At 38.3% G+C, this 13,783-nt stretch overlaps 1 protein-coding gene across 1 annotated transcript; it reads right to left on the minus strand.

Moving 5' to 3' along the window:
• Positions 1-9,754: 9,754 nt before the first annotated feature.
• Positions 9,755-12,311, minus strand: LOC131049131 (phosphate transporter PHO1 homolog 3-like). The gene is made up of 3 exons (XM_057983161.2): positions 11,930-12,311; positions 11,549-11,849; positions 9,755-10,114 (listed from the first exon to the last, which is right to left on the minus strand). The coding sequence occupies exons 1-3, from the start codon at positions 12,179-12,181 to the stop codon at positions 10,083-10,085; spliced, it is 585 nt and encodes a 194-aa protein (XP_057839144.1). The 5' UTR covers positions 12,182-12,311; the 3' UTR covers positions 9,755-10,082.
• Between the last annotated feature and the right edge of the window lie 1,472 nt (positions 12,312-13,783).

Here is a 13,783-nt window from a genome sequence, read left to right on the forward strand (position 1 = left end):
TAAAGGAATCCATTTTACATCTCTCATCTCTCAAGCATGATCTCTCCTCAACATTCCAAGACATCTCATTCTCATTTAGAGAAGAAAACATTTCAGTTGGAACAATAAATGAATATAGATCTACATAATTATCCTAGGAGCACATGCATAATTCAAAAGTGTTGTTGATTATTTACATACATTTCCACAAGCTAAATTCAAAGAACATGTTCCCTTTTGACACAAGACAAACTTTCTAAGGTAATTCTACAAATCATCAATTCTAAATAATAATAATAAAAATGAAGTAGAGGTAAATTATTCAAAATAGAAAATAGAACTATACATATCATAGATCTTGTTGAAACATTTTTAGACATTTTTTATTATCATGAATTTGACCTAAATCTATAAAATTGATTCTTAAAAACAAGCAAATATTTCAACAAGATATTATTTAAATATAATTGTATAATATTTTTAATATACATTATATTTTGTAATATAAATTATAAATATATTATATCTTTGATTAAATATTCTAATTGTGAGACAAATCACAAATCATCAACATCTATTTTTGTGTGAATAGTATTTTGGGTATATATAAATTAAAATAATTAGTTGGCCTTTCTTCTCCGTGTACGACTTTTATTTATATAATCTAAGTTCTTGATTTAGGTGGACTGTGTAAAGATATAAACGAATAGAGAAAAACATATAAACAAATAAACTAAAGCGAAACACAAACATAAAAAAAACACATGACACAGTTATTTACGTGGTTCACCATTACTAGCTACATCCACTAGAAAGTGGGGAGAATCATCTATTAACTGATATCCAAAATCATACATCATACAATCATCTATTAACTGATATCCAAAGTCATTTATACAATCACATCAGCTGTGAAATGAATAGTTTGGGGAAGTTAAAAGGTCATGTGACCGTTGGGCTTCACATCCCAACAATCTCCCCCGTGAAGACCAACCGACACAGTCATGCACCGTGACATCCTTGCTTCCACTTCGATTCTTACATAACCAGACCCACAAAGGATTTTAATTTAGACAGACTCTATTCACGAACACTGCGGATAAGCCGTCTCCAAAAGAGATCCAAATAAAAAACTTCTTTTATGTTCCCCTTCACACTGAATAAAGCATCCAAAAGATAATTAACTGATTCTAAAATGAACCCTCCATCCAGAAGTGAATCCTTAAGCATATACATGATATAGTCATTTGTGCTCCCCCGTGACAGAAAAATTAAAAACTTGACATCTTTTACAGACATCATGTTCGATGAGGCCAGTACAACAATACCAACATTAAATTCCAAAACAATCAATGCATTCCTTGGAATACACGTGGTCATCATGCCACTGGCAATTTCTGGCCCCAAGATTCCCTGTAAAGGGCTACACAGGCCACTCATAATGACCTGAACAACAGTACCAACTAGCAACATAACCGTTACATTCAAATTTGTTACCATTCTGTTGCAAAGAAATGTTACATCCTTATCATTATCATTAGACAAAATGGTTGGGGCATCGGAACAACCAAAATCTGTTACATTAAAAACCGCTAGCATTCTACCGTAAACTACCTGCAATACAACCACTCCAAGGCTAAACGCATCGACGTCTGTCGTGGGCTTGTCGGAAACCACATAGTCAGGAGAGTTGTAGCCGAAAATACCCCTAACAGGGCCGATGAAATGGTGTGTGTTATCGCCCTGGTTGAGAAACTCCGCCACAACATTTATGGAATTTAAATTCAATACCTCAACCACAACAGTGGCCCCGTTGCCGTCCTTGTCTAGGATTTCATGAATTTGGCTGGTTTGCTGGCAGCGGACATAGCAACTCTGTTGTTTTGACAGCACTGAGCATGCAGAAGACAATAGAATCTTCAAAGACCCAATATTTCGGCTGGACAACTGCACATTTTCCGACAGCTCCATGGTAAAAATGAGGGCATGATCTTCACTAGGCTCCATTGTAGAAATTCTATTGCAGTCACTGATTATTAATTTCCTATCTCATAAAAATTATTTAACTGCTGAAAATAAATTTACAGCTGAATATCGAAAAATAACACAACTGCAACTTCCCTAAAAATATGGAAAGAAATAAGTAACACAAGGACACAATATTTTTGGACAATCGTCCTTGGAAAAAACCCCTAAGGGAAAACCAGTTCTACAGATGGAAAATATATTAATCTTCAGCAATATAAGAATTACAAAAGAATTCCTTGCCTCTTACTGGCAGAACTCCGACAAACTCCTAATATCTCCTGCTGATATCCTCCACTGCTATATCAACGCTATCACTGCGCCTCTTGCTAACACTGCAAGACTATTTGCTATCACTGCAAGTTCTTCTCAAGACTTCTTATTTTCCAAATGACCCATGACCCCTTTTTATACTACTCTGTTGGAAAACCAATAGCCAAGATTAATTCAAACCAACGGCTGAGATTAAAACAATTCAATAACCAATAACTAATTTTGGCTATGAGGTGTCACCTAAAAAGAGCCACTATTAAATAACAATTGTTTTTATCCTAACAATACTTGTTTGACAAAAACAACCATTTTCTAATTCTAGGTCAGGACGAACAGATGTCCAAAACTACCCATAACTAATGCTGTTATTTCTGGGTAAAGACGAACAGCTGTCCAAGCTACCCATAATTAACACTCCCTCTTAGCGAGGAAGCTGTTCTACACGACACCCATCTTATCTCTAAAGAAGATGAATTTTGCCTTCCCCAATGCCTTTGTTAGAATGTCTGCTACCTGCTCCTCTGTAGGTATGTACTGTAGCTGAACAATCCCCCTCTGTACACAATCCCTGATGAAGTGATACCTGATGTCTATATGTTTCGATCTATCGTGAAACACTGGATTCTCAGTCAACTTGATGCAACTCTGATTGTCGCAGTGTATCACCGTAGTCTCAACCTTCTGACCAAACAAAGCTACTAGCAACTTCTGAAGCCATATAGCTTCACACATCGCCATGCTGGCTGCTATGTATTCTGCTTCTGATGAACTCAAGGCCACAGATTTTTGCTTACTGCTGAACCAAGAAACAACTCCTGATCCCAAGCTGAAACAACATCCTGAAGTACTCCTTTTGTCCGTTGTACTGCCTGCCCAATCTGCATCAGTATAGCCTATCAACTTGATACCTTCACCTCGAACATATTTGATCTCGTACTCAACTGTACCATGAAGATAACGCAACACATGCTTAGCCGCCGTCCAATGCACTCTCTTTGGCTCTACCATGAACTGACTAAGAGAGTTTACTGCAAAGGCTATATCTGGCCTGGTGTTGACCAAATATATGAGCGAACCAATCAACTACTTGTATAGGGTGGGATCAACATCATTTTCCTTGGATGCATCTACCTTCCTCCAATTAGTGATCATGGGTGTAGACATGGCTTTGCAATCTTCCATCTCGAATCTCTTCAAGATTTCAATGCAATATTTCCCTTGACCAAGAAAAATCTCTCCATCAATCTGCCACACCTCCATGCCTAGAAAGTAGTGTATAAGTCCCAAATTCTTCATCTCAAACTCTTCTGCAAGGTCCCTCTTGCAATCCTCTATGAGCCCTAGCGCACCAGTAAGAAACAAGTCATCCACATATAGAACAAGAATGAGAACCTCACCCCCAACCACCAAGTAGTAGAGGTTCGCATCAGCCTCACTCTTCACAAAGCCCATTTCCTGCAAGTATGTATCAATGCGCTCATACCATGCTCTGGGAGCCTGCTTGAGTCTGTATAAGGCTTTCTTTAATCTGCACACGTGGGTCTCTTTGTTGTGTGCTACAAAGCCTTCTGGTTGTTCTATGTATACCTCCTCCTTCAATTTTCCATTAAGGAATGCTGTCTTGACATCCATTTGATGGATCTGCCATCCCATTTGTGCTGCAAATGAGATTACAGCTCATATAGAAGTATACCTGGCCACAGGAGCAAATGTCTCCTCATAGTCTATTCCCTCCTTCTGAGAGAACCCCTTGGCCACAAACCTCGCCTTATATTTCTCGATGCTACCATTTGCACCATGCTTTATCTTGAAGATCCAGTGCGATCCAACTACTGCTCTATCAGTTGGTCTAGGCACTACCTCCCATACATCATTCTGCATTATTGAGTTATATTCCTCAACCATAGCATCTCGCCATACCTGATGCTTTGCAGCTTCTTGATAGCTGGAAGGTTCACTATCTACCAACTGGCTGACTAATGCCACATAGTCATTGAACTTGGTTGGTTGTCTCCTTTGTCTTGTACTCTTCCTAGGAGCTCCCACAGACTCCTGAGTATCCCTTTGTATGTCTTGAACCTCATGGTTCGTACTGCCACCTGTAGAGGATGAAATATCAACCTCTATATCATCTAGATGCATTTCCTGCTGCACCAGTTGCTCCATAGTCTGTGAATCTTCACTACCTGAGTCTATGCTTGTACTAGTAACTGTACTTGAGCTTTGCTGTCCTTGACTTGGACTTGGAGCTTTCGTTGGCTGCTCACTCCAATTATCTGCTGGCAAATCTCTAGATCTTCTAAACGCCTTGTCCTCCATGAACTTGACATCGCGTCTGACAATAATTCTTCTAGTCCCTGGAATGAACATCCTATATGCCTTTGAAGTTTCACTATACCCAACAAAGTACCCCTTCTCTGTAGTCTGATCTAACTTGGTACGTGTGTCTCCAGGAATAAGGCAATATGCCAAACTCCCAAATATCCTGAAGTGACCAACATCTGGCTTCTTCCCCATGAAAGCCTCCTCTGGTGTCATTTTCCCTAGTACCTTGTGTGGAACCCTATTCTGAATGTAGACTACTGTACTACACGCTTCTGCCCATAAGTAGCGGGGCATGTCCTGGTCATGTAGCATAGCCCTTGTTGCCTCCGAAATAGAACGGTTCTTCCTCTCAGCAACTCCATTCTGCTGTGGATTGTAAGGAACAGTCCACTCTCTCTTGATTCCTTCTCTGGTACAGAAATCCTGGAAGTCATTTCCTTTGTACTCGCCTCCATTGTCTGACCGAAGAACCTTTATCTTCCTTCCTGTTGAGTTCTCCACAAGAGCCTTGAACTCTTGGAAGCAACTAAAAACCTCATCCTTGGTCTTCAAGAAGTATATGCAGGTCTTCCTGGAGAAATGATCAATAAAGGTAACATAATACTCATATCCTCTGAGAGACTTTGTCGACATTGGTCCACATACATCTGAATGTACTAGATCAAGAACACTCGTAGATCTGGTGTCACTCCTTGGAAAAGATGCTTTCGCAAACTTTCCCAACACACATCCCTTACATACATCATCATGCTCTGTGCTCACCTCTGGAACACCTGTCACTGTCTCACGAAGCAATCTAAGTGCTCCATGATGAATATGGCCCATCCTCCTATGCCATAGCTCTCCAAGATCTCTAGGGTTACTGCTACTCATGAGTGCCTTAGGAGTATCAAACTGCAACCTATAAAGGCGACCACTCCTAACTCCAATAGATACGGGTGATTTCCAATCTTTATGCTTAATCAAAACATGCATCCCTCTAAAGAGAACATTATACCCTTTATCCTGAAGGACAGATACAGAAACCAAATTCATACCTAAGCCTGACACATGCAACACATCATGAAGAGGAATTACCTTTCCATTCTCCCTCTGAAGCTGAACAGTCCCTTTCCCAACTGAGTTGAGCTTGGACAAATTCCCCATAGAGATCTGGATTCTGGTGTTTTCCTCCTTGTAGCTGGAGAAGTACTCTCGAACTCCTGTCATATGAAATGACGCCCCACTATCTATATACTAGACACTCTGTGAGGTTGAGCTAATCATACAGGCTATGAGTGCAAACTCATCCTCCAATCTACTAGAGAGCTCCTCTACACTTGCTGAAGCTGCCACTTGGTTCTTTCCCTTCTTATCTTTCTTCCTTTGTGGGCAATCGCTGACATAGTGGCCAAACTCGTGACAAGCAAAGCACTTGATCTTAGATAGGTCCTTCTTCTTCTTTTCAATTTGTGAATTTGCTCCTTTGCTAGATCCCTTCTTTGTTTTCCCCTTTCCCGCTAGGGCAACATTTTCTTGTTCTACCTCACTTTTCTGACTCTTATTGTTGGCTCCATTGACAAGGCTTAGTCTAAGCTCCTCCTAAGTGAAATCACTCCAAAGTCGATCCCAACTTGGTAAGGTGTCTCGTCCATTAATAACTTGAACAAAGACATCCCACTGCTTAGAAAACCCATTTAGGGCTATTCTTACTAGCTCATCTTCATTTGGCTTATCTCCAATAGCTGCTAACTCATCCTTGACAAGTCTAAGCCTGGTGAGGTAACTTGTAACATCCTCTCCTTTGTTCATCCAGGTATTCCTCAATTTTTCTCTAAGAATCAGCTTCCGGTTAGTGGTAGCATTCTGGTACAGATTCAGAATAGCGTCCCACATCTTCTTCGCTGTATCTAACTCTGCGATATGTGGAACAACATGGTCCTTGACACCATCAAGGATTATCCTCCTCGCCTTGGCATCATCCTTCTTGTATGCTGCAAATTGTACTGGATCTGTAGGTACAGCTACAGTACTGGTAACATATTCCTTGATACCATTCTCTTCCAGCAAGAAAGAAATTCTGGCTTTCCAGACACCAAAATTTGAGGCACCATCTAATCTGTCCTGATCTCTCAAACCTGCTGAGGCCATCTCAAAGAAATAAAGGAAAACAATAACTCGAAAGAGGTCAAACTCAAATTTCTTTCCTTTTCTTAGGGTAAACCTTTTCTACCCTCAACAAAGCTCTGATACCATGTAGAAATTCTATTGCAGTCACTGATTATTAATCTCCTATCTCATAAAAATTATTTAACTGCTGAAAATAAATTTACAGCTGAATATCTAAAAATAACACAACTGCAACTTCACTAAAAATACGGAAAGAAATAAGCAACACAAGGACACAATATTTTTGGACAATCGTCCCTGGAAAAAACCCCTAAGGGAAAACCAGTTCTACAGATGGAAAATATATTAATCTTCAGCAATATAAGAATTATAAAAGAATTCCTTGCCTCTTACTGGTAGAACTCTGACAAACTCCTAATATCTCCTGCTGATATCCTCCACTGCTATATCAACGCTATCATTGCGCCTCTTGCTAACACTGCAAGACTATTTGCTATCACTGCAAGTTCTTCTCAAGACTTCTTATTTTCCAAATGACCCATGACCCCTTTTTATACTACTCTGTTGGAAAACCAACGGCCAAGATTAATTCAAACCAACGGCTGAGACTAAGACAACTCAATAACCAATAACTAATTTTGGCTATGAGGTGTCACCTAAAAAGAGCCACTATTAAATAACAATTGTTTTTATCCTAACAATACTTGTTTGACAAAAACAACCATTTTCTAATTCTAGGTCAGGACGAACAGATGTCCAAAACTACCCATAACTAATGTTGTTATTTCTGGGTAAGGACGAATAGCTGTCCAAGCTACCCATAATTAACATCCATGCCCCAATTCTTGAGCGCAACAACAAAATTCTTAGTCTTGGGAGTGTCAAAATTCTCATTGAAGCTGTCAATTACAACGTTGTCGATAGCGGTGTGCGAGAGAGCCATAGAAATGATGAGATGCTTATCCTTCTTGTTGATTTTGATGCTCCAATCTTCGAGCTTGGGGCAAAAAATGACACCCCCACTAGGCCACAGAGGAGTCTTTTGTGATCCGCGATGAGCTTTGTCGCTGCCCTTCCCCCCCCTTGCACTTCGCTGCAGGTTAAAGCCGATGTCGTGCCTCACCACCTATTTTGAAGCTTCATGAAGACTATCTTTAGCTTTTTGATTTTCAAGGCTACCATGGGCACTTCAGGAGCAGGAGAAATCTCCTTCTCAGCTTTACTTTCAACCTTTGATTCCAGTTGCGTCTTCACGTAGGTCCTCAAAACCTTAGGCTAGTCATCATCCACGTTGACACTATCATCCACATCCATCCAATAAGGTTGGTGAACCATATCTCCCTTCTCTTCCTATGATGCCTAAAACCGCTTGGAGTGATGCCCATTGTCCTTTCCTTTTGTCAATGACCGCTTCTGCTTCAAACCAGAAAACCATTTTTTATCTTGTACTACGTCATCCAAATCCATAGGCTCGTAGTCTTCATGGGAGTGCCTCGTTATCTTAGCTAAGGCTATGCCATCTGCAGAGCCCTCTAAAGCCACAATTTCTCCCAGGCTTTCTTGCCCTGCTGCCTCACTCCAATCTGCACCCTCCTCATCCTGGGAGTCAACAATAGATTTAACTTGGGTTTCTGATGGCATACTCTCTTCCTCCTGCAATATTTTGAGCTCCTCTTCTTCAACAATGGCTTATTTTCCAGCATCATGGGGTTCAACCTTCACCACACGAATGCCAACAAATTCCCAACCATTAACTGTTTGGCCAATAAGTGCCAAAGCTGGTTCAAGAGAGTAGCAAATAAGAATCCCAACATCCTTCTCTTTCGCTAGATTCTCCTCTTTAACTAAGTTCCCCTCTTTCTTCCAGCCATCTCACCAGTGTACACGACTTTTGAAGCACAGTTTTACTACTATACAAGTTATGAATTTTACCCATAGTTTAAAAACTTGTGCACTCGCCACGGACTCGCGAGTCCGTGGGAGCCACAGGTCGACTCGCCAAGGACTCGCAAGGCGAATCCATTTGAAAGACTCGCAAGTCTTTTGCACGGACTAGCGAGTCTTTCAGATGGACTCGCGCGACCCAAAAAAACCATTAGGCAAGCTTTAAAAATGTGTTTTTTTCCATTTTTTTTCCTTCATTTGATGTAACTCCCCCCCTTTTTGACTTTTTTGGGGGTTAAGGGGTAAACCTAATTGGACGTGAGCCAATAGAAAAATAACACCCGACGCCTTTATAAAATAATAAAAGTATTTTTGGCCTTGCGGGGTGCTGCCCCCAAACCCCTGTCAAAAAATATAGGGGGAAACTGCGTTGATGGAAGTAGGGAAAATTTAACCTTCGAGTCTGATTAGGCTCCATATAACAACATAATTAGCATTGAAGAAATCTTGGGATCATACATTTTAGAGTTGAAAGTTTGAAACTATGAGTATGAATGATGAAATTTCAAATATTGCGCGTTTGTTGATCATATGACATGTATAATATTTCAATTACGGCTCTTATGTTCTCTAAATGCATTAATTTCTTTATGTTTTTTTGTAAAACTATGATGTTTTTTTTTGCCGAGTCTTTCGCGAGTCTTTCACGAGTCCGAGTCCGAGTCCAAATTTTTGGTTTGCCGAGTTCGTGGTGAGTCCGAGTTTTTGAACTTTGATTTTACCTACTTCTTTCTCCTCCATCTCTGCTCAAGTCAACCTAAGCTCTGATACCAATTGTAAAAATAAACGAGCAGAAAAAAACATATAAACAAATAAACTAAAGCAAAAAGTTGAAAAGTCATGTGACCGTTGGACTTCACATCCCAAAACAAACTTTAGGTGAAACATTCAATCCTATGCCCCATTATTTCATACATTCATGCACCAAAAAAATCAAAGAAAGGAATTCTAGAAAAGAATCTCAGTTCATGAATGTGACAAAAGACAAAGGGAAATGGCAAAGACAAAGATCAGAAAATACAGCGACTGCACGTCATATACAATAAATAATGCATTCTTGTTATCTGTAACTTTTCACGAGGGTCAATTTCTCATAAAATTCAATGAGCGCAGTGCGGACCATTTCGTTGCCTCTCCTGAGATCTATTCTGCTCAATGTCTGATTCTCCGGATTGTTGAGAATGTTTCGTATGGTAGATCGCGGGGTGTCTGGTGTAATCCTTATCTTTACATCTTTCATAATCTCAATGGGATGTGGTTTATTGTTACTTCTTAGCTTGTGTCGGATCTGCCTCTCAGCTGGAGCTGCTTGGGGTGCGTGAGGTTCGAACCCGAGACCGGTCATTTCAATTTCGTTATCTGCTTTTGCTTCTGCTCTGGCGTGCATGCTTTCAGTCTCGACAGTGCCGTCGGCGTTGATCATGACTTCATTCATTTATCTCTTCCATATGAGAAGGCCCTGGAAAGACCCACAAGATTTAAACGCAAATTATATGCACAGGGATATTTTGCCCATTTATAATCCAAAGTTAGCTCAAATACAACTTCATATCAAGAATCATGTGGCTGGAATAAGCAAAGTTAGCTTAAATAAAATTGAATAGGGAAATTGTACAAATTGATGAATCGAAGCAGTAATTCATGAGTTTAATAATGAAGAAAAATATTTAAAACGCAAAATATTGAGGTAATTTATAATCCAAAGTTAGCTGATAAAAATTTCATATCAGGAACCATGCGGCTGGGCGAAGTTATCTTAAATTAAATTGCATACAGAAATAAAGCTTCATATCAGGAATCATGCGGGCTGGGTGAAGTTATCTTAAATAAAACTGTATATAGAAATTGTAGAAATTAATGAATTCAAGCCGTGGAATTTAACAATCAAGAAAAATATTTATAATTAAAATATTGAGGTAATTTGTAATCCAAGTTAGCTCAAATAAAACTTCATATTAGAAATTATGCAGCTGGAATAGACAGTTTAAATAAAATTGTATATGGAAATTGTAAAAAATGATGAATTGAAGCTATAATTTATGAAATTTAACAATCAAGGAGAATATTTAAAAGACAAATTATATATAGAAGAATATTGAAGCAATTTGTAAATAAAACTTCATATCAGAAATCATGCGGTTGGAATAGACAAAGTTAGTTTAAATAAAAGTGTATATGAAAATTGCAGAAATTGATGAATTCCAGCTGTAACTCATGGAACTTAACAATCAAGGAAAATATTTAAAATGCAAATTATATATAGAAGAACATTGAGGCAATTTTGTAATCCAAGTTAGCTCAAATAAAACTTCATATCAGGAATCGTGCGGCTAGAATAGGCTAATTGATGAATTCCAGCTGTAACTCATGGAACTTAACAATCAAGGAAAATATTTAAAATGCAAATTCTGTATAGAAGAACATTGCGACAATTTTGTAATCCAAGTTAGCTCAAATAAAACTTCATATTAGGAATCATGCGTTAGAATAGGCAAAGTTAGCTTAAGTAAAATTGTATATAGAAATTGTAGAAATTGATGAGTTCAAGCTGTAATTCATGGAATTTAATCAGAAATCATGCGGTTGGAATAGGCAAAGTCAGCTTAAATAAAATTATGGAAATTGTAGAAATTGATGAGCTCAATAATAAAGATTGTGATTTGATAGTTATTTTATGTTCCATTCATCTTGATAATAGATTACGAAACCGTTGAAGCAAAGGAGTTATTAAGATTGGCTTCATCATTGATTTCTATAAGATCAAATATTTTATCTTCCATACCGTTACTTTGAGGTGTTGTGAAGCTACTCTACTTCAGTATTATATGATAAATCCAGACTAAAAAATGTAGATGATTATAACTGTAAATATTTAAATAATTGAGATCTTTACCAGAATATTTTCCAGGGTTTGAAGCCGAAGCTGATTTTCCCTCGATATCGGTCGTCTTAAAACATTGACCAGGTTTATTGCGCACAATGGCTCTGAAGGCAAGCAGAGAAGACATTTGTTTATCCAGCTCAGTCGCTTCCTTGACAAGCTCTTCAACTCTGCTGCGATAAAATGAATTCACTTTGTTAAGCTCCTCGTCTAATCTCTTGAAGAAAATCACATCATATTCACGCCCTTCCTCTGCAGCCATTAAAAACATGGTTTCGTACGAATCCTTTCCGTCCTGTTCCTTACTTTTCACCTGCAAATAAACAAATAAAACCTTTATACAAGAAATTTATGAGTTCCTAAATTAAAGATTATGTACTGAAAACATCTTACAAGTATGATTTCTTCTTCCTTGTTAAGGGAATGAATATGGCTGCTATCTCGTCTCATGAGACCGCTAAAAGCTCTGAAAGTGATGGCCTTTTTGATCCCTCCCAGGGGAGGATTGCTGGCTTTGAGAGAAGGTTTTGGCCTGTTTTTGTAGCGCATGATATCTTTTAGGAAAGTTTTGAGGAAATTGTAGTCCATGTAAGCCTCGTGCCATTCGGGCACCATTTGTGCCACAAACTCCTTACCAAACTTCATTGAACAATAATGAAATCTTTCGAGCTTACTCTTTCCAGTTATCTCAGAAAGCAAACTAAAAATGGAGGAAGAATCCAGACATGTCGTTTATGTATAGAAAAATTCATATTAGAGAAGACTTTTCAGTCCGTCAGGTCCACAAATTTGTTACAGATTTAAGACTAAACTTTATTAAATGTCCTTGACCATTTCAAAGCTTGAGGGATAGTGCCCTCTGATACAATATTAAAATACAATGAAAATGAGTGCGACGTCTACATTTTTATCATTTTAAGGAAAAAAAAGTCAGTTGCTTGGAGACTCTTCTTTTCTTTAAGATTTAATGTCCAGAAAATCTTATTGAAAATTAAACAAATTGTTCACACCACCCTATCGAATCTTTCTCGCTAATTTTTGAATAATAATTTGAGTGAGAGAGTAGGACTGGTTGTTTTAGTTTGATGTTTGTTTTATAATTTTGGTTTTATTTATCATATCCGTATTTAATATTGTAAAAATATGTAATATCTTCTTGTATTTATTGTATATTCTTAAGGCTTTTGGTCTTCAAAGTGCTTATAATAATGCTTGAGTCTTTTCTTTCACTTGTTAATATTGGAGTGGTGTGGATTAGAGTGGGTAGTGTAATTTCTTTGTAAAGTAATTTGACAATTTTATTTTCAAGGTTTCTTCTTTGGTATGAATTTTGAAATTCTTTTAAATGTTGATTTTTTAGTTTAGAATTTTGATTATGCTTACAATTGATAGGAGAAATTTATTGTTATTGGTTATTTTGTAGATCTTATCTTGTTTGAAAGTATACTATGTAGTGAAGTGAATACTTTTTGGGTTCTCCATGGGGTAAAATTAGATGTTATTTATAATTTAACCAAAGACACCTCATCTGCTTTGTGGAAGCTATCTATGCACACATAGTCCTTTGATAAATTGTCATTGTTATACCTACAACTCACTTTAGTTTTTTGATGGGGAGGTGTACTCAAAGAGAGTCTATCCTTTGTCAAAAGGCAGTAAGTGTTGTCCTAGTGGGCTCCCTTCATTGTTCATTTGGTCTACTAATCAACTTAGACACCTCAACTCTCTAAGAGTGCTCCCAATCAAGATGTGCTCATTGGTTGCTCAGGCATGGTTGAGATTCACAAGGGTAAATCCCACCTTACACTCTCAAACTCCTAACAAATGCTTGCAGAGGTTGTAGTAAGTGTTCATGATGTTTTCCAAGGGTAGTCGACTATTTTTGAGTATGGGTTTGATTCATTTCCCCATCACTCCTTCCTTCCCCTATTTTCTAGGCCTAGTAGCCCTAGAGCCCCAACTAGCCCTACCAAACCGGTTTTTGTGGATTTTCTCACAATTTCCCCAAAGACCCACACAAACTCTTTAGTGATCTGAGTACCCTTTTGGAAGTACTTTTCAATTATGAAATGAGAAATCTTAGTCTGATCTTACAGGTACAGAACCCGAGAAATGCTTGTTTTTGGTGGTTTTAGGCTTGTTTTGGTCTTTTTCCAAGGGTTTGGTGTCTTCCTTGAACTGCCACACATCCAAACTCACACATATGCTCTGCCACACCCCACTTGTTCATGCCAAACACTCTTCACT

The sequence above is a fragment of the Cryptomeria japonica genome, chromosome 10 (genome assembly GCF_030272615.1).
Source record: "Cryptomeria japonica chromosome 10, Sugi_1.0, whole genome shotgun sequence".
NCBI lineage: Eukaryota > Viridiplantae > Streptophyta > Pinopsida > Cupressales > Cupressaceae > Cryptomeria > Cryptomeria japonica.

What these genes read in the sequence shown, in the direction of transcription:
- LOC131049131 (XM_057983161.2), bottom strand. Translation starts at nt 12,181, where the DNA reads ATGAAGTTTGGTAAGGAGTTTGTGGCACAAATGGTGCCCGAATGGCAC. An exon ending in AGGAAGAAGAAATCATACTT is followed by an intron (nt 11,850 to 11,929) that starts GTAAGATGTTTT and finishes GTTTATTTGCAG; the next exon opens with GTGAAAAGTAAGGAACAGGA. An exon ending in AAACCCTGGAAAATATTCTG is followed by an intron (nt 10,115 to 11,548) that starts GTAAAGATCTCA and finishes GGGTCTTTCCAG; the next exon opens with GGCCTTCTCATATGGAAGAG.